The sequence below is a fragment of the Lolium perenne genome, chromosome 2 (genome assembly GCF_019359855.2).
Source record: "Lolium perenne isolate Kyuss_39 chromosome 2, Kyuss_2.0, whole genome shotgun sequence".
Classification (NCBI taxonomy): Eukaryota; Viridiplantae; Streptophyta; class Magnoliopsida; order Poales; family Poaceae; genus Lolium; species Lolium perenne.
Genome location: NC_067245.2, coordinates 35,766,101 through 35,787,535, shown reverse-complemented (window position 1 = coordinate 35,787,535; position 21,435 = coordinate 35,766,101). Strand labels below are relative to the sequence as shown.

Sequence of the window (21,435 nt, the reverse complement as noted above, 5' to 3'; positions counted from 1 at the left end):
TTGTGAAAAAGATGTATTGCCAACTTAATTTTGATGAATTTGACAGAAGTCCAATAAATTAGAGTGAATTCAATGTTTTGCCGATGATTTCGATGTTGACAAAATGATATCCATGCAACATCAACAGTATATGTAAAAAATACAATTGTTCTGATAACCAACATGATTTTAGAGAAATACTTGCACGGGTTACCGTTTATGTCCTCAGTAGTACGAGTATGATTCATGTTCTCAAGTTTGTTTTTAAGGAAACATTGCAAATGATGGCAAAGTGGAAGATGCTTGGCGATCTTTCCATAATTCCATTTATTCAGTCCATGAATCCATCATTACGAACAGAAAAAAAAAACATTGCTAATTGCACCACAACAAAATGATGTAAGTTCATTCATCTTTTGCTCTTTGTGCCCTAGAACTCAGTAATTCCCTTATCTCCAATAAACCAAACAACAACATCAAATGCACAACAAGAATTATTGATGAAACGATTATGTGCTCATTGAATGCTCGCTATAACCAACTAATGCCCTGTTGCCCGTAAAACGATTAGTGGTACTGTGTCAATACTATATATGTCTCACTCTACAACAATGCAGTGCCACACGTTGCAACTAACCAAACAAATAAATACATCGAGCACAGCAAGAATTAAGGATGAAATGATTGCATTTGGATTGAATACGTGCTACAAGCAACCGCTGCTTGTTGACCCAGTGAAAGGATTAGTCACTGGTCTGGTGTCACTGTGTCGATATATGTGTCCTTCAAATGGAAACCAATTAGAGTGAACCTGGCATGTATATCTCTTTGTACAACGATGTCGTGTCACACTTTACTCCGATCTCCACTACATTCTGGTCTGCTGGATGATTGATCATCGAATGGAAAAAAGAAGCCTAGAGCGAGTAGCAGCATAGATAACCTGGGTCTGTGCGACTATGTGGCCTCCTGTCCCGTTCACCAAAATATCTCCAGCTAGCTGACACTTCTACATATGGTGAGAATCTGAATCAAAACATCGACTTACATATATACGGCTGCTAGCCTGCTCTACAAACGGGTAGTAATCCGGCCATCCTCAGGGAGTGGAATAAATGAGTAACACCCTTAATTTTCTTGAAACAAACTTTCTTTTCCGCAAGAAATGGACGACACGGCAGTACCTCTTTTTGCTCAGAAATATCACTGCATGCCTTGCGGCCCTCAATCAAGAGAAAGGAATGAGAGGTCTCTCCTCTCTCAGCCGCCGCCTCAACCCTAGTCGCCTCCAGTTTATCCTCCTTCATAGATTGGTTCCCCCTCCTCCGGTCGGCTTCGCCGACATCGAGAGGAGTGGAGAACCCGATCTATGCGTGGAGTTTCGAATAAAAGTATTGTTTTCATTAGATTATGTTAGGATTTTGGTAGCCGCCTTCTTGTTGGTTTCCCCTCAATGGAGATGGCATCGTCTGCAATAAGTGATCTTCGGCCTTTCGTTCGGCGACGAGATCTTCTTCCTGGCGTCAATGGTGATGTTGAACAGTCACAATTTTCTAGGTATGGGTCTTCGGATCTTGCTTCGCCAGATCGATTTTGGATCTTTTGTCATTGTTGCCGCGAGGAGGATTATACTCGCAGTTTTTGTCCCGACTGCTACGTCCTCGGCAATGGTGATTCGTACTCTCGGCTCTCCATCGACGACGACAAAGCTAGTCGGTTATTATTCCCTGATATACTGGTGTTGGTACTCTTGCCGATGTTGTATGACTGCTCTAATGGTTGCGTGCGTGCACGCAGTCTTGGCATTGCGGCTCAAAAAATTATGGGAGAACTTTCGTCGGTATCTACAGATCTATGGTTCGCTATCTATCTTTGGTTGACTTCAGAAGAGTACAAGATTGTGTTCTGGAAGAAGAAAGAAATTGAAGACCTCGAAGATTTGTTACTATCTTTTAGACTTTATTTTGTTATCGTTGAAGTCAGTTCATGTATCTCTACCATGTACTATTTATTGCTATGAATATATGTGGTATTGATTGTCAAAAAAAAGAAGAGAAAGGAACGAGACGAGACATCACATTGTACGTACCAGCAGATATGACAGATACCCGCAGCTTGCTAGCCCAGGTCTCCTTAGTGCATGACACACACACACATGCACCTTAAAAGTCAGAAGAATCTCCAATCATTTTGATCTATTAGTGTGTGCACTGGTCCCTCAGCAGGATGAAATAGAGGTCCCAATTTCATTTTCACTGCCGATCCTTTAGTGTGGGGACACTCTTATCCAGCACAGCAAACAATCATCTTCATTCGCGCGAAACACATGATAGTCCACTCTCCACTCATCGTGGATACTACCCTGACAGGTAAACCAAATGACGTAGCAGAACTCATGAGATAACTCGCACTGCAATTCCCTGCCATTCGAGCCGTGGATAAAGACTATCAGTAGCAATGGCTAAGCTTCCTCCCTGAGCTCAATTCCTCCAGCAAAACTTGGTGACACACTAGAACTTCCTGCTTCATGTATGTCCCCAGCTAAAGCTATAATCTTGTCCTTGTCCTCTTGAGACAGTAAACCTGCACAATATTTGAGAAAGGAACACACTCAGCAGGAGATATATACACTGTTTGTTTGTTATCGACGCAACCTAGCATCCCCGGTTACTTGGATGGAGCTATCCACAAAAGAGCAATTGATCAATATGGTATAAGGCCATTAGGAGTCTCCAAAATATTCCCCACTAATTGTCCCACTTGCATGTCTTTTGCCACTTGTACATGTAGTGAAAATAGACAGGTAGGCACTCAGGTGGCCATGATGATGAAACATTGCTCCACTCTAGTTGCATTGCTGCCTATTTTTGCGTGTATAAAAGGCTGAGCATGGAGATTACATAGATATTCCTCTCCGCCATCTAGCTATCTGAATATAGTTTGAGTATAATAATACAGTGGTGCAGTGAAGGTGAAGTGATCAAGCATGCTGCCTAGGAGCCGAACTCTTCCAACTAGGATCCATGACAGCACCGTAAGATCTGTCTATTCGATCAAACGTTTGAGTGCTTTGTTTAGAGGAACTTGAGTGAGTCACATGTTGTGTTTATGTAATATGTGTGTAGCTGGACCCGGACCGCGATGCGAGGAGGTACCTCCAGGTCGAGGCCCAGCCCATCACTTCCAAGATCGATGAGGACGCACCGGCCGTGGAGAACACCACCACCGGCGGCAGCAAATGCTTCGATGACGACGGCCGGCTAAAGCGTACAGGCACAGTGTGGACAGCGTCTTCACACATCATCACGGCGGTCATCGGCTCCGGGGTGTTGTCTCTCGCGTGGGCCATTGCGCAGCTCGGCTGGCTCGCTGGCCCTGCCGTCATGGCCCTCTTTGCCTTTGTCATCTTCTTCACCTCCAACCTCCTCGCTGACTGCTACCGCACAGGAGACCTCGCCACTGGCAGGCGGAATTACACATACATGGACGCCGTCAGGGCCAACCTGGGCGGTGCCAAGGTCAAGGTCTGTGGCGCCATCCAATACCTCAACCTCTTTGGAGTTGCCGTCGGATACACCATTGCTGCCTCCATTAGCATGATGTGAGTGAGCTGCCTCCACTAGAATTTCTGAGTCCACCAGCAAAGCTCTTGCATGTCAGCACCTTTGTTGATGACTAGATGCATGCAACAGGGCAATCAAGCGTTCGAATTGCTTCCACGCGAGCGGTGGGAAGGACCCATGCCACATGTCCAGCAACATGTACATGATCATCTTCGGCATCGTGCAGGTCTTCTTCTCGCAGATCCCGGACTTCGACCAGGTATGGTGGCTCTCCATCGTCGCCGCCATCATGTCCTTCACCTACTCCATCATCGGCCTCAGCCTCGGCATCGCCCAGGTTGCCCAGAATAAGGCCTTCCAAGGCAGCATCATGGGCATCTCTGTCGGTGCCGTCACCAAGGCTGGCACGGTAACCCCCATGCAGAAGATCTGGCGCAACCTGCAGGCACTGGGAGACATAGCCTTCGCCTACTCCTACTCCATCATCCTCATTGAGATCCAGGACACACTCCGAAGCCCGCCTCCAGAGACGCGCACCATGCGAAAGGCCACCCTCGTTAGCATCTCCATCACCACTGCCTTTTACCTTTTGTGTGGCTGTGCGGGCTATGCGGCATTCGGCGACGATGCCCCCGGGAACCTCCTCACTGGCTTCGGCTTCTACAACCCCTACTGGCTGCTCGACATCGCCAACCTCGCCATTGTTGTCCACCTCGTCGGGGCCTACCAGGTCTACTCCCAACCGCTCTTCGCCTTCGTCGAGAAGTGGGCGGCCCGGCGCTGGCCCAAGGTCGAAGAGTATGACCTTCGGTTACACGGCCCAAATGGGCATGCCTGCAGGGTCAACGCGTTCCGGCTGGTGTGGCGGACATGCTTCGTGGTGCTGACCACCATCGTGTCCATGCTCCTGCCCTTCTTCAACGACGTTGTTGGCATCCTAGGCGCGCTCGGCTTCTGGCCCCTCACCGTCTACTTCCCTGTGGAGATGTATATCGCGCACCGCAAGATCAGGCGCTGGAGCACGCCGTGGGTAGGGCTGCAGGCGCTCAGTCTCGCGTGCCTTGTGGTCTCCCTGGCTGCAGCAGTAGGCTCCATCGCTGGCGTGGTGCTTGATCTCAAGTCGTACCACCCATTCCGCTCAACGTATTGATCTGCTGGAACAAACCAGTTACATGTGGTACTGGGAATAGACCGTCCTTAACTCCTAGTCATGCCTTAAATGAATAAAGATCGCGCCTTTCATGGCTGGGCTGGCAAAATCCGGGGCCCTGTGCGATATTTTAAAATAGGCCCTATTTCACTACATAAATATAAAATATTAAACAATTGTAACATATATATGTCGTTGATGTACATTCAAACCCAATAACTACCCTCAACACCCCTATATTCTGAAGATCGAACCAACGGTCTAACCAAAAATATCTATGTCTAATAGGAGTAAAGCCTATGAGAGAAATATGGGTAATCCTATTATAAGAACTACCCTACGAGAGAAATGCAGTATCGCAATATCAAATTTCAAACTTTCTGATATGTTTAAGACTTGAATTAGAAATTTGTACCCAAAGTAGATATGGTGTGATTTATAAAATTTGTCTCAAAAGTGGATATAGTGTGATTTATGCATCCACCAGGTAAGTTTTATTCGATACTAATAAAATGGATAATTAAGTATTTGTTTCATAGCCATAGGCATCAACCAGAATAGGAAAATGTAAAAAAAAAAAAGAATTGGAAAAGATTTTTGGATTAGAGGGAAAAAAAGAAGCACTAATCAAAATAGAGAAAATCAGGTCCAGGAATTGAACTTGCAACCTCCTACTCAACATATACCAGGTGAGACCAAAGAACCACCTGAGCAGGTTGATTTCGTGATTACTATTTGACGTACTTGACTATTATCTATATAAAAAGGCCAACTTAGAAATTATGGGCCCCCAAAAATTTGGGGCCCTGTGCGGCCGCACGGGCCGCACTCCCGTGGGCCCGAGCCTGGCCGCCTTTCCTTGCAAAAAACATAAAAGTTCTACCCGTATCCTTAGAATGAAAACAAGACACGTGAGAGATAATAATCCATTTACACTGTGAGAGCATGGTGGAACCTTACACTACATCTAATATAAGATTATGGAATCCAATAAGACAACTGAACTACAATTAATCGACGGGAGAGTGTAATTGGAGTAGAATACTATCAGTTTGAGACTCTAACAAAATTTTAAAGAAAGAAGATAGTCAATTTTTTTTCCTCCAAATTTGGACTACCGGTCGGTAATTATAAGCCACCCCTGCCAGATTTGTAGTGCAACTAAAACTCTCAACAAAAGTGCATGGTTACAGAGAAGAAGGGAGTTCAGCAGTCACAGATTTGCACAAAGACTGGTCATATCGACAGGTACCGCACTAGTTTGGAATGCTCTATTGGGGCGGATACCTGATGTAGTCCTAACGTAGCTGGACATGATTTGTTTCGTTGGAATTTGCATGGCAATGGCATGTTTTCAGTTAAATCTATGTACCAGGCGCTAGTTCATGTGGATGAACCAATTAATAACAAGAAAATTTGGAAAATGAAGCTCCCGTTAATCCTGCGAGAACATAGTTGGCATGAAAGTATGCGGTGTTGTTTTTGTTATGAAGATGAGACAATTAAGCATCGTTTTTTTGAATGTAAATCCGCCCATGCAACTTGGTTAATCATTCACGTTGCATCAAATTTGTATCAACCCCTAGTGTTACTAATATGTTTGGCAACCGCCTACAGTGCATTCTTTCAAAATTTAAAAACATATCCTTGTTGGAGCGGCAACCTTATGTTGGGCCTTGTGACTTTCCAAGAATAAATGTGTTTCATAAAAGAAGATTCCTATCTGCAGGCTATTAACTCGTGTAAGCATTGGCTTCGTATTTGGTCCCATCTTCAGCAGCCAGAGCACAATGAGCTTTTCGTGGCAACATGTACCCAATTAAAGCAGGCGGACAAGGAGGTTTTCACCCATCATGGATGGCGGGATAGTCTTTGGATCACCCCTCCTGCACCTTAGGCTTCTCCTCTTTATGTCTTATGTTTTTTTTCTGGAACAGTTGCTTTTTGTTGGTTGGTTTGTGTGCATCTTTATTATGCAGAGGCCAGGCGTAAACTCTTTTGATTGTACCAATGGAGGAAGATTTTATCAACTAAAAAGTCACATCAAGGCAATACAAGCAGAAGAGTTCACAACCGAACTCTACATAACAAGAATGCACACAGCCCACACCAAGGAAAAGTGACCTTTTAACAGCGATCAACTTCATAAGACAATAGACGAAACTTCCTAAGGTGCAGCGGGCTCTATCCATGGACTATGTTGCCATCCTTGCTAGGCAAAAACCTCCTTGGCCGCCCACTACAAATGGGTACATGCAGTAAGGAAAAGCTCCTTGTGCTCCGTTCCCTGAAGATGGGACCAAATATAGGGCCAATGTATGCAAGAGTAAATAACATGCAGTGTAGGGAGAATATTCTTTTTGTCAACGATCACATCATTCCTGCAAAAGCCACAAAAACATAGGACTGCCAGTCCAACAAGGATATGCTTTTTAAATTTCGATGGAGCCACAAAGCCCAACATAGGGCTACCCCTCCAACAAGGATATACTTTTTAAAATTTTAAAGGAATACCTCGTACCAACTAATAACCATACTAGTAACACTGTGGGGTTGAAACAAACTTGAGGCAATTTGAATGATAGACCAAGTTGCAGGAACAAATAAGCATTCAGATAATAAATACTTAATTGTCTTATCATGCTGACAAAGGCACCACTGTTTACTCCCATGCTAATTAAGCTTCAGCGAGATTTTCTTTTGTCAAAATGACCCCGTCTTAACAATTATGTTATAGGTGCACCCACATGGACATCCACCTGATACATCAATTGAACCGAGAACATGTCATTTTCATGCAAATCCGAACGGAACAAGTGACGTCTAGGCGCTTATACCATGTCCACTAGTCACCCCAATAGGCTATTCCTAGTTACCTATTTCTTAGGAGATCCCACCTATAACTGCATATTGGAAATGATAATGCTCTAATAACTAAAGACTGCTGGAACATGAGGTATAAATTCCTTTTATGAACTAGAGGTGCTATTGTGATGAGAATTTGAATATTCTCTCAAGATCCCTGGAGACTATATATATGAGGCAACTAGAAAAGTGAGAATGGATATAAATTGAAGGACCTTAAAGTGCAATACTTGTAACATAACAATCAACAATATTATACAGAAAAGTATATCATTTAGTCATTAACATAAGAAAGCCGTACCTCAAACCTCAGATTTTATTTCCTTCCCAACTCTGCATTCTCAAATAAGATTGCAGAGACGACCAGAAGTAAAGCTTTGGAACAGATCCGAAGTACTCCCTCTGTGTCATGAAAGTTGCCGTAACTTTGTCTAAATTTGGATGTATAATTTAGACAGACGACAACTTTCATGAGATGTAGGGAGTACTTTTTCTCTCAACACAGATCAAAGGAGAAAGAAAATATCACCAACTTCAAGCGTAACAGGTATTATTCGAGTGCCTTTCAGATGTAGTAGTACATTGTGAAGACTGCTCATGAACTCTCTCATGTCTACAATAGCTACTAGAAGACTGCAATGCTAAATTTCTTGCCAATTCAACATATATTCTTAGATGGTTCCTTAATCAAAACAAAGGTCAGAAGTATCACCTGCATCTCCTTCTCTGGTAGCTTTCTGCCACTTGCACTTCTAGTTATTGGATTCTGAGACTAGATATGTTCTGATTCACTTGCAGCATTCGGTCTAATGCAGCAGCCATTCTGGAAACAAGATAGTGGTGCCATGTATCATACCATTCTGGTCGGTAAGGAGGTCCGGGCCCACGTCCTGGACCTGCACCGCGGATCCAAGTAGACGGCGGGTGATTAATTTGAGGCTTGAGGGCGTCTGGGGCGGAGAGGATGAGGAGGCAGCCCTCGGCGGAGAAAGAGGGTTGGTGGTGGAGGTGGAGGATGGCGGCAATGGAGGCGAGCTGGAGGCTCGAGGAGAAGAACGCAGTTGGGGCCCTACAAGAGGTCCGCCACCCACCAGCTCCTCGAACGGCAGCATACCGACGGCGATTGCGAGACTGTCGCGGTGACGTCGACGACGAGAGAGAGGGGGTCTGCGCCTTTTGGATTAGTCCTGAAATGGCCCGTGGTATCTGCTCAGGCCAACAGGCCGAGAATCACAGAAGGCAATGGGAATATGTGCTGGCCCGTGGGCCGTATCAAGTTGCATCCTTGGGCAAAGGACTCGGTGTCCCCTCAATTTTCCCAAAGTGGAATGCAGAGAGAAAAAAAACGTTCTCGATGGAAACCCGCCTCCAGATCCAGACTCCGTCCAGCTTGGTCATCCTCCGTCTTCGTCGTTCCCAGGCGGCGGCGGGTTCGTCTGTATCCTTACAGAAGCTTTGGCTGCAAATCATGGCGGCTTGCCGGCACAGGTTGTGTGATTTGCCGAGAGAATTGCACTTTCTGAGAGCATTTCTGATTTAGCTTTGAGGAATTATAATCAGCGGTGGGGGTCCCGTTCCGAGGGGTTGACTGCAGACGATGCGCGGGCGTGACGATGATGGGGGAATGGCTGAGCAATGGTCCTCCAATGAGCCAGATCCATTCCCCGGACGACACGGGTTTGGGCTTGTTCACACCGCACCTCGGAATGTGATGCAGCAACAGGCGGATCACTCTCTGCGCTTCTACGGCCCGGGGATCAATTTTGTGGGGATTCATCAGCATGGCTAGAGATTGGAGATGAGGCTGCTGTCGGCGCCATTGTGACGTCAGCATTACTGCCTGCGCGGCTGTGCCTGCGAAGGGAAGCTTGAGGTTTGCAATGGAGCCCGCTGGGAGCGCAGCTGTGCCCTCTGCTGGTCCAATTGGAGAAACTGTTTTGCTGGACGACGACGCTGGCAGAGTCTCCTTCCTCAGCAGGTAATCAACCATTTCTGTGCTATAAGTTGCATATTGCAGATTGTATCATCATTTGCTAATAATTTTATGAGCTAGAACTTGGTTTGGTATAAGCCAGTTTCCAGTATTTGTATATATGAGACTGAAAGTAATACAGTACTGTAAATGTTTCTAGCAGTGCAGGCTTTACGGGAACAATATATATTTCTCTCTTCTGATAGATTACAAACCCGAACCCTTCCTAGTTAGATCCCTGACTCCGAATCTGGAAAGAGAATGAACGTGTGGTGGGGTTATTTATACATTAACGGGCTCCGCCTTTTATACATGCAAAATAGGCAGCAACGTAACAAGAGTTGGATCAATTTAGCAATGTCTCATCATCATGGCCACATGAGCCTATCTAAGTGTCTATTCTCGCTACATGTACAAGTGGCAAAAGGCATGCAAGTGGGAGTATTATTGGGGAATATTTCCGAGACTCTTTAGCTTTAGCTTTGGCTGGGGCCTGGGGCTGATGCTCTTTAGAACCAAGTTATTGCATCAAGTTGTGGTGCGTCAACAAGTTTTGCCGAGGATAGGCTGGAGGAATTGAGCTGGGAGAGAAGAAGCTTGCCACCATTGTTGTCCATTGCTCGATGAGTTGGCAGTGTCAGTTATCTCATGAGTTCTGTTGCGTCGTTTGGTTTGCATTGAAAACCTTGTGGCCTGCAGACCTGACATATGTTGCATTAGGGAATCTCCAGTGTTTCGATGCATTCCTGTCATTTTTTGTGTCTGTTTTGTTCCGTTTGTGTCGAGCCACGGACACAAAATTCTCAACTTGTCTGTTAGCGTCCACCCCTGCTCCAGCAGTAGTGCTCTTTATTTTTTACCGCAAAGGGCAGACCCGTATGGGCCATGCATTGATTTTAGGGAAGAGAGAGAGGGGGAGATGCCTTTTGTGTGACCAACACATGACCAGCCAGGCCACAGGGACGCGCGGACAGTGTCCGCCTAGATGCAAATATACCCCAAATTTGGTCCAGAAATGCGCCCAAGCGGATAGGCCGGTTACTTTGCCTCGGGCCGCTGGGCTAGGGTCAGACCCAAAATTTGACCGCGCGGATGCAAATGAACATTTTTGTTTGTTTGCGTCGGGCCACGGAAAATGCCTTTGCATCACATGTCCGGAGAATGTTTCCTTCCTGTCACCTGCATCGGTTCAGTTAGGTAGTCTTATTTCTCTCATTGCCTGCATGTCAGGGTATTATCCAGGGTGGGTGGAATATTATGTATTTCGCTATTGAAGTTGTGATCGTATCGTTTCTATGGTGGATACGAGTCCTCGCAGTAGGGCAATGGGACCTTTATCTCAACCCGCACATGCTAACTAATACGCCAGCGAAAGGAGTGGAGGTTCTTTGCTTGTGTGTAACGAGATTCTTTGCTTGTCCCTGCAGTAGGTATGTGTCATAGTCATACGACTCATACCTATCTGGTACGTGCAAAGTGATGCCTCCTATCTCATTCATTCATTCCTTGACAGTGGGCATCAAGACATGTGGCGGTCCTGCCAATATTACCGAGCAAAAAAGAAGTTGGTTTCAAAAAGTAAGAGTGGTAACTCATTCATTCAACTCGTTATGGATGGCCGGGTTAGTACGTTGGTAGCAGGCTAGCAGCCGTCGATGTTGATTAAAATTCACACATCATATATAGAGGTATATCGGCCAGATATTTTTTGGTTGCAGCCCTAGCAATCTGCCATATCGCTGGAGATATTTTTGTTGCACTAGACTGTACAGGAGGCCACACAGACACAGGTTCTCTCTGCTGCTACTCGCTCTTTTTCTTTTTCCTGAAATATACGGCTAACCAGGCAGCCCATAGCCCCAAACCATTTTTGTCCGGTCCGACAATGTCCATATGTTTAACTCTCCAAAAGTTTCACATTGCTCCTATATATACACGTTCCCTGCTGGCCTGCTCATCTCGCCCATCACCGCCGAATGCTCATCACCTCTTGCTCCTATATATACACGTTCCCTGAGGTGAGAATTAGTTGATTATTTTGGTCCTCTTTTTATGATGCATCTACCTACTTCTTCATGTGCAGCTTAAGCAGACGCCATTCATTTTTTATTAGTCTACATATGTGTACATGAATATGTATGTTAATTTGTATGATTAACCAGGAAGCACAAGCTATGGCTGTTGCCCTGGATGCTTTGGCGCCCTATGTCAGAAACATGATCGTAGGCTTAGCAGAGGAAGAACTGAGTATGCTGCCGTTGAAAGAGAGATCCGGAAGCTGAATAGCAACTTGGTGTACCTGCAGGACTACCTCACCGACGCCGACAGGAAACGCATCACGGACAAGAGCGTGAAGGCGTGGGTGGGCAAGCTCAGGGACGTCATGTATGAGGCCACTGACATCCTGGAGCTCTGCCAGCTTGAGGCCATGGAGCGACCGCAAGAGGGTGCCTCCAGCCGCTCAAGTTCTCTTGGAGGGTACATGAAGAAGAAGCTGCAGGGCAGCTTCCAGCCATTGCTGTTCTGCCATCGGAACCCTGTGTTTGCGCACGAGACAGGCAGCCGCATCAAGAAGCTCAACGAGGAGCTGGACACGAACCGCAAGGATGCCACCAAGCTGAATTTCATCAACCTCGGCTCCTACCAGGAACGGAGCAGGCTGAAAAATCCGAGACATCTCAGGAACAAGACGACGTCGGGGTTCAATAAGTCGGAAGCTGTGGGGGAGAACATTGAGGAGGATGCAGAGAAGCTTGTGCAGAAGCTGATCGCCCTCGATGGCAGAGACTTTAAGGTGGTGGCCATCATTGGCCAGGGCGGCATCGGCAAGAGCCTCCTCGCCAAGAAGATCTACGCAGGAGGCCACCAAGGAAGAGTTCAAAACCAGGATATGGCTGAGCATCACTCCGCACTTCGACAAAGTGGAGCTGCTAAGGTCCGCCATCACCCACGCCGGGTGGAAGCACAATGAGGAGAAGGACGAATCCATCCTCGAGCAGATCCTCACCGAGGCCCTGTCGGCGAACAAGTTCCTGCTCATCTTGGATGATGTATGGAGCGACACAGCATGGAAAGACTTTCAGGTCCCAGTTGCTACCGCAAGTTGTACACAACCGGGGAGCCGAGTCCAGGTGACCTCTAGAAAGGAAGACGCTGTCGGAGGATGGGAGCCTCCAGCAGCGACCAGCTCCGTGTCAGAAAACTAGAAGATGAAGATGCTTGGTCCTTGCTCAAGAAACAGCTACCGCTGCCAGAGGTCAGTAACTCGATCAGTGCTAATATAGGAACGCAGTCGAACTAAATAATTTGCTTTCTACGGCCTATTAATTTGGTAAATCTAGTAACATTTACTCCCAAAACGCAAAATAACCATACCCAGTGATATTTTCAACAACAATTTTTTTAAGTATGCTACTTTAATGAAAAATAAACGTTCGACAGAAAATATGTTCCGTGAACCGTGATAGACTTTTTTATCAGCTTGTTTTTATCGATCTACCTACAAGTCCTTACAAATTCTATGTTAACTAGGAAATGTGCCCGTGCGTTGCACCGGGATAGAGAAAAATATGCGGTGCGAAGCCGTATAAAGTAAGTTGCCGTAGAAGAAAACGTGACATGTTTCAAAAACCAGCCACCTTCGACGTGTCAATGTCTCAACAGATAGTCTCAGCGCAAATTCATTCATGAAATAAGACTAATATCGAGTGCATTTTAGGTGCATTCTTTCTTGATTCTAATTAAGATCCATGGCTAACAAAAATAGTTTATTATATACTTCAAAAAGTAGTTTATTATAGCTATGGCTATATGGAGTTCATTACATCTCAAACTTTAATACTCGGAACATGATTTGAATATTACTCGTCCAACAACAAGCAGCAAAAGTGAGCTTTCCATAAAACTCTGGATTTCTTTTATAATCTCCCTGCACAACAATCTCTTTCTTCTGCATTCGGCTTAATAGATAAACCACATTCAATCACGTCTGGAAGAAGTATTCTAAACTGAAATTGGCCACGCTAGCTAGGTAGCCATGCAGCATCTCTGTATTACAGCACTGGGTGACACAACGCCGCAGGAGTGGGAGGCGGGCGGCATCATACACGCCGAAGCCCTCCATCACCTTCCGATACGCGCTTCTTCTCCTTGATGGAGTCAAAGCTCCACGCCGATGACGTCAATCGCCGTGCGTAGACGACGATAGGATGGTTAGATCGGCAGAGTTCGTTTGCATGCTTGATATTTGTAATGAGATGTGGGATCGATCTTGTGCAATCTGCCTGCTCTATTCAAAGTCTGTATTTTGAGTAGGACAATATTCTCGTGCGACCAGCGCTTGGCCTAACCGCTTGTGTCTCTTCGATGAAGTCATGAAACTGGCGGTGATGTCCCTTCGAGTGACGGCGGGCACCCCAGCCGCGGCCATACGCGACCCGCGAGCCTGTGGATCCACCCAAGATGGTGGAACCGTGCAACCGAGGCTCACCGGCCAGTACAAATCGTTGCTAATCTGTAGCTCTTTTTGCCTAACCGATAGCTATCGAGGTGATGAACCGGGGTCGAGAAAGCAATGCGTGACCGCGACCAGGACGTCACCCAGATGGCGCTAACTTTTCCTCAACAATATCGACTCCGGCATTTCTTGTGTAATGCGTGGGTGCTCCAAAGATCTATTGATTTGGCTCTGTGCTTCTTGCCAACATTGCCACAGGAGCGATAGCCGTGCTGGCTTCAGAGACACAACCGGATCAGATGTTGGTCCAGTACACGAGCTGCATATGAGCGTCGCCGCCTCCCCGATGACCTCTTGATCGCTCGTCGTCACCTCTTGACCGCTCCGGCGGCGTAGGTGGAGCAGATGTTCCTCTCTATATCCACGCTAGATGTATCGTCCTTTGGCGGGCCGCGTGGCGTGCTGGCGCTTGACCTCTGAGCGGGCCGAGAAGATTTGACGTTGATGCCCGCGGATACGGGCGAGGTTCCTGGCCGACTCGATCGAGGTCCCAAAGGCAAAGAGCTCATCCGCGGCCTTCACGAGATCGCTCACGACGTCTTTGATAGTTATCTCACGATACATCCTTCATCCTTGTATATTTATATATAGACGGAATGTTCAACTTGTCGCACACGATATGGAACGATTCAACTTGTAACTCGTACGCACCCCGTGATCTTTGTTGGGAGTAGTCGTGTGTGGTTTGGCAAGCTCTTCTCTATTTTGTTTTGTCATCGAGAGGAGTCTTGGATACGGAAGGAGTCGTGGGTAAGTGGCGCGTTATTCAGTCGGTGTTTACCTGGTGTCTTAGAGTTGCCCTTGGTTTTGGACGAATCACGGATCATGATTTAGCAAGCGCGGTACGAAAGCGTATTACACGGTTGGACGAAAGCGCACTTTAGCGGACGAAACCAAGGAAACGTTAGCTCCTTTATTATTAGGTATAGGTATAGACTAGGACAATGCCTGCGCGTTGCGGCGGAATCATGAATACTTCATATGCATCGCATCAAATATAGCTAGTTGCGTGCTTGGTGTTCTCCGTGTACATCACGTCCATGTACATAGTACATGTAAAGGCCGAGGTGTCACCAAAGGGAAGGACTTCATGCGATGCGACGTTCGCCAGAGGTGGACGCGGCCTGATGTATCGATCCAAACCTCTTTTCCTTTATAGAACACGATCGATCAGTTTATGAACACAACTTTCTGTCGATGATCGGTTTCAATACGGAATGGATCGCAAAGCGCGGGCATCGGTCAGTGATCATTATTAACTGGGCCAGCCTAGACGCGCCCATCGATCGGGAACGATCGAAGAAATAAGACCGACAACGGTTCGGTGGAAATCCCGCGTAATATCTAATTTGGTGGGAGGGTAAATTTATCAAAAAAAAAGGTCTACCATGTGCTTTACAGCAGATTAATATTTGTTAAATATTTTTTAGACCGTGAAATAATTATACTTTTATTTCACCTATATTTATTGTAAAAAATATGTTTATTTGTGCCCTTATATAGTTTTATGAAATAAATTTTGTTACTCAGGTTCATGTAAATTATGTGGCTTCAATATCTTTCGTAGATTATATTTAGTTTCTTGCTAATTTGGGACCACCAAAATATTATGTGGATTCTTCTAAAGTAATTTGTTTTACTGTCTTTATTTTTACAACTCTCAATTTATAATTTAATTTTATTTCACTTTCAAATCTTTAGTGATTATATGCTATTTTCTTCTTTACCAAATTATTTATCCTGGCCAAAACAATTAATGAACATAAGCAGTATTTTATCTAAAAAAATCTCACTTTATTTGTTCAATGCATGCTTTTTGCCAACACACCGCAGAAAAAAAGTGTGTATGAGTAAATTACGAACCCATCTATACTATCTGTACATCCCTCTCTTGTGAAAAGAGAGCAAGAAATATCTTATTTCTCGTATATATCATTACTGATTCACTCTATCCAATTCATTAAAATTCAGAAAGCAAGAGGTAGCAAAATTCAGCGATTAGTAGCTTCAGCAAGTCGCCTGACATCCATGTAAAATTCAGCAGGCTTCTTCCCTGCATTACTGCCTCCTTCATCTTCACTGCTCGTTCTTCCTTCGCCCCGAGCGCCCTCTATTCTTGGCCCCTCAGCATGGGCTCCTTCCTCCGCAGCTGTTTCTTACTCCGTTCAGCTCGCTCTGGTCTCTGTTTTCACCTCCTCGGCTAAACAGTTCGGCGACCAACAGGGCCGACCGTCTGCGGAGACGGCGCCGGCGACACGCCTCCATGCTCATCGCGCCGCCAGCCCGCGTCCACCTCCGCGCTCGCCCGTCGGGGCGGCGACCCGGTCAAGGCGGAGGGCACGACCGCGGGCGGGCGGATCTCGGGGCGAGAGATAGATCGGCGGCGAATGATCCCGTTCCCCATCAAGATGTGTGAGGCGGCACCACTCGCCGGAGATCGATGGGTGGCCGGTTATGGGGAAGACCCTGTCGAGCTCTGCCTTTTTTCTTCTGGATTTCGTTCTATCGTCTTGGAGGAAAAAAAGCGAACCCTTATTTTCTTATTACTCAGCGGTGGCATCTGTTGTAATTTGAATATAAACTCAGGGTAATAAGAAAACGAACGACGGAAACCCTTTTTGCTTTATTATTAGGTATAGATTAGGTATAGATATAGTCAATCTCGTTTTCATTCATTTGCAGATCCTATTGATTAAATTTGTGAATCATGGAATTTATTGACTTATCCCCGCTTCTTTTTTATTTACTACTACTCCGTCCGTCTTAAAATTAAGATGTATCTAAATGCTATTTAGTGTTTTTTAACAAATCTAAGACATTCTTCGCGGGACGAAAAGAGTACTATATATATCTCAGTTGTAGTCCACATAGTTTTTATATTCTCTATTTGGAGAAAGAGAACAAGTCTTGCAAAAACACCAGAACATCCAATTCAGAGTTTCAGACTACAGCATGCAGTGTGTTTACATCAGAACATTCAGACTTCATATATCACTCATAGATTGAGTACAGATGCAATTGCCGAGACAGTACCTATTTTTTCCATGCACAAACATGTCCTCTCGAAGCACAAACAAAACACTATCTTGTTAGGATGCCTAAGCACAACCGTTTGTTCATATCATAGCCGAGAAACACACCACTGGCTGTAGTATATCCAATAAAAAGTTTGTGCGAAGAAGGCTGCTGCAGTCCTCGCTACCCAAGGTCGTTGAGCTCTGATAGCCCGATGCTTTTCGGGCCATGGAGGCATGAAGCTCCAGCGCCGGACGGCCATGGAGTGTGGCGCCTGGGATCCACCCGAGCCGTTCATCATGGATCTCCCCAATTCCACGACATGTCCTACGCGCCCCGCCGCAAATCATGAAGTGGAAAAGGGGAATCAGGGCAGAATTAGTAAGAAAAATACGCATCCCTGTCCTCCTTCCCTCCACTGTTCCATTCTTTTCAATCACCGCATCCCCAGAAAAGCACCTCCTGTCCCGGGATCTACTGCCCAAAGATCCAAAGCCCCACCGCCTCATCTAGGAGCCCAGGAATCAATAGTCAAAATCCAAAGAGAACATGAGAGGATATTCAATCCAGGAAGAAACCTCGGTCGTGCCGCACCTCCTGCACCCACAGCCGGAGAATTCGTTGTTCTCCGACGAGGAGAGCCAGCCCCAGCAGCCCCTAACGCCCTCGCTCTTCAAATTTCTCAGCGGTCGCACCAATCTCCACGGATCCCGCACCGCGCCTGCCATGGCCTCGCTCAGCGCCGGTTCTCAAGCTGGCCTGCACGGCCGAGGATCAAACTGCCCTCTGGCGCAATGTCGTGGCGGCGGCCGACCATAATTGGTGCAGACGTCATAGAGGCGAGCAAGCGCGAGGATCTTGAAGTAGGAATCGAGGTAGAATTAATTGAGGTAGAATATAGATCGGCTCCGACGGCTCGCTCCACTGCGAATCACGGCCATACCGTGCGGCGGCGTGGGGTGGAACCCTAGACTCGCAGTCATGGTCTCGGAAGAAAGAGGCACGGCCTCCTTTCGTCTCTGGATTGGCCGTTCTTATTGACTTGGCGGTGGTAGTAATGCAATACTTTGCAAAATCCAGGGGTAAAACCGGAAGAAAAAACGCAGGAGGAGCACCGGCGGGCGCGGTGCGCGCGGTAGCGCTGTTTGTGTCCTTTCGGGTTGTCCAAAACGAACCGGTATATGGTATTCTACCGTATTATGTGGTTTGGTGGGAGGGTAAATCCGTCCAAAAAAAGCGTTGACGAAACTTTTTGGCAGAAACCTTAGCTCCTTTATTATTAGGTATAGATATAGATTGGCGAAATAACAGGAGTAAACCATATGTTCTTGTTGGACCAAGTTAGGCTCATTTGTGATACTAATATCTGATTCGTAATACAGAAATCGGATCAAACCCAATTGCATGTTACGTGCGAGCTGTAGCCTATTTCGTTCTAATCGGATTTAGTCTCTAAGTTTCCTATAAGTCATTACTTATTACTGCTCGCATAGTAGGGTAAGCCCCTGTGGTGTTGATTTTTTTTAGGGTTTATGGTAGTCGATCCTGTTGTCCGATTGGACTGGTTTATGTACAGAAGTTTGGGTTCCGGTTTATCATTACAAAGCAGGTTTTGCGCAATCTCCTCCCAAACCAAGTATGTCACAGCCTCTGGCAATAAGAAATGTTTCGGAAGACGCACCGGTTCCTCTCTTCCATGTTTCCCTCATGGCGGCCACGGAGGAAACCTCATGTTCGAGAAGGATGTGAAGCAACTAGTTGAGTATCTAGGACGCCCGTATCCCGAGTTCTTCGGAATACCCCTCAACAATCCATCGGGAGGACAACCTCGGTGGGCAGTTACTGCAGATCTGAGAGGAAAGCTTGGAGCCCCAATATGGGAAACCATCTGGTTTTCTGTAACGGGGAACATCTGGAAGGATGGAATGGTCAGAGCCATGCAGGAAGCAATTGCCCGTCTGTGCGGACAGAATATGAACAAGGAATACCCGCTTCATTTACTACCCAAGACATGATCCCATAGGAAGACCAATAACCATGCTCCCGCACCCGGAGATGAACCACTATGTTGCCTACCTCGATTTCATGCTGTACAAGACCCGCAAGGAGTTGGACAACGCCCTCGCCTTTCGCCAAGCACATTACCCGTGAAGAAGAAGAATCCCCCCTGAAGAGTAGTATCATCAAATCACTATCGTAGGTGAGTTTGTATCAGGATCCCCTTGTATCGTAGAACGAATGAATGGTTCTTCAAACCAACGGTGTGTTAGCTTTGTAATGTGTGATGCTTGGTATGAATGAAAAAGTGTTGTTGGTTTTACCCCCTCAACACTACTCAAGTTTTCAAGTTTTGAACATTTTAGACTTTAAATCAAACAAACCATAGAAATTTCCCTTTTATCTTATCATCTACCTCAATGTTCAGATGGCCCCACCAACCCGCAGCACCAACCAAGACGCAATGATGTAGATGCTCCAGATGATGATGGCAGACCGAGAAGCCGAGAGAGCTGAACGACAAGCCAATATTGCTGCACTGCAACAGATAGCTCAGAACAATCACGGAAACCATGATCACCCTGGACCGAAGCTGAAGAACTTTCAGAACACCAACCCTCCAATGTTCAGCAAGACCGAGGAACCCCTAGATGCTGATGATTGGCTCCAGACCATGGAGAACAACCTCGAAGTTGCGGGAGTTGAAGCCGCAGAAAAAGTATTGTTTGCACCCACTACCTGTCAGGACCTGCAAGAGCCTGGTGGACAAGTGTCCGTGCAATGAATGCGGGACAAATGATGACCTGGTAGGACTTCAAGCTGAAATTTAGCAAATATCATGTGCCCCAAGGACTGATCAAGAAGATGAGAGACCGAGTTCCGCGAACTCAAGCAATGAAGGATGTCCGTGGTGGAATACCGCGACAGGTTTCTCACTCTGTCAAGGTACGCCCCGGACGAGACCGACACCAATGAGAAGAGAAAGGAAAGATTTCTGAATGAACTGCATTATGAAATGCAAACTATGTTAGTGAACATTCCGTTCGCTGACTTGGAAGCCCTTGTGGACTCAGCCATACAAATGGAAGGGAAGCTGCATCAAGCCAACGAGAACCGCAAGAGAAGAATGATGAACCAGAATGCACCCCACCATACCCAGAAGTACCGCAACAACTCCTATGGAGGATTCACCCCAAGACACAACAAGCCAACTACTCAGACTTATCGCCCAAACTACACCAACAACAACGGAGGACCCCCGAAGCCCGGAGGCAACAACAACAACAGCCACAACCCCAACAACAATCCCAACAGCAACAACAACAATGGGAACAACAACAACACCAACACTGGCCCGAGGACTGGAAGCAACGCTGTCCCCGTCACCCCAAATGATAAATCAACGATAACCTGCTATGAATGTGGAATTGTGGGTCACTACTCCAATGAGTGCCCCAAAAGGTTAGCCAAGACTGCCTCCAATACTGCTGCACCTGCCCAGCAACAACGCCGCTTCGCAGGCAGAAGGAACCAGAACAACCACAACGGTTGTATCTACCACATGAATGCCACTGAAGCCCAGGAAGCACCCCCGGCCATGCCAAGTATGTTTTCCTGTTAATCCAATTGCTCAATCTCTCTTAGGAACCTAACTTTTCTTAAAATCTCGGGACGAGATTTGTTTAAGGGGGAAGGGTTTGTAACATCCCAAAAATTTCAAAACAAAGAAAATGAATTTCACTATTTCCAAAATTTGGAACCAACAAAAACTTTTCTTAAATTAAGTTTGATACATACTGATCATGCTTATATGTTGAAATATTGCCATGATTGTTTAGTGAGTATTTGAAAATGGCCTAAAACCCTAAAACCTTGCTCTTTGAAGTACAAATGAAATCAAACCAAATAAAAATAAAAGAAAAGAGAAAACCTATGTAGGCCTAAAACCCTAATTTGCAAATCTTGACCTTTGCCCTAGCCACTTTTCCAATTGGTTGTGAACCATGGTTAAACCCCACTAAATCCTAGCCATGATCATTTGGATCCAAGTGAGACTTTCAAGAAAAAGAGAAATGCTACTAGCTTCCCATATGAGGCTATGGGTATTTTAGTAAAACTTTACCCTAGGACCTTCTACCTTGTTTAGAGAATTGGAAAACCTTAATAAACCTTACCTAGTACTTATTAAATCAAATCCAAGGTGAAACAAAAGAAAATAAAAAGAAAATAAAAATGTCATAGAGGCATATGAGAGTAAATAGCTGTTGCGGTCAGAAACCCACCGGCGAGCAACGACGGGCAACACAGGAGAGCCGGGAGCAACTTAGGGCTGCGGCTGGCCCTGGTCCCTCCGAGCGACGGCCCGCAAAGAACTCCG

At 46.1% G+C, this 21,435-nt stretch overlaps 2 protein-coding genes across 7 annotated transcripts in view; both read left to right on the top strand.

Annotated features, from left to right (window-relative positions):
• Window positions 1-2,853: 2,853 nt before the first annotated feature.
• LOC127331794 (amino acid permease 3) lies at window positions 2,854-4,788 on the top strand. Its single transcript, XM_051357994.2, has 3 exons — window positions 2,854-3,013; window positions 3,105-3,580; window positions 3,672-4,788. Exons 1-3 carry the CDS (start codon window positions 2,966-2,968, stop codon window positions 4,690-4,692), a joined length of 1,545 nt encoding a protein of 514 aa, XP_051213954.1. The 5' UTR covers window positions 2,854-2,965; the 3' UTR covers window positions 4,693-4,788.
• Window positions 4,789-8,640: 3,852 nt separating this feature from the next.
• LOC127331795 (putative disease resistance protein At1g50180) overlaps window positions 8,641-21,435 on the top strand; it is a 33,429-nt gene continuing 20,634 nt past the window's right edge. For 2 of the 6 annotated variants that reach the window (XR_007870023.2, XR_007870021.2), the window contains exons 1-2: window positions 11,064-11,547; window positions 11,835-12,785. Coding sequence is in view for 3 of the 6 variants with exons in the window: in XM_051357996.2 (XP_051213956.1) it covers window positions 11,506-11,547; window positions 11,835-12,500 (708 nt within the window). In the remaining 3 variants the exon portion in view is untranslated. Of the gene's footprint in view, window positions 9,536-11,063; window positions 11,548-11,691; window positions 14,375-18,587; window positions 19,400-21,435 lie in introns of those variants that run through there. The other 4 variants (XR_007870022.2, XM_051357998.2, XM_051357996.2 and 1 more) reach the window with 4 other exon arrangements.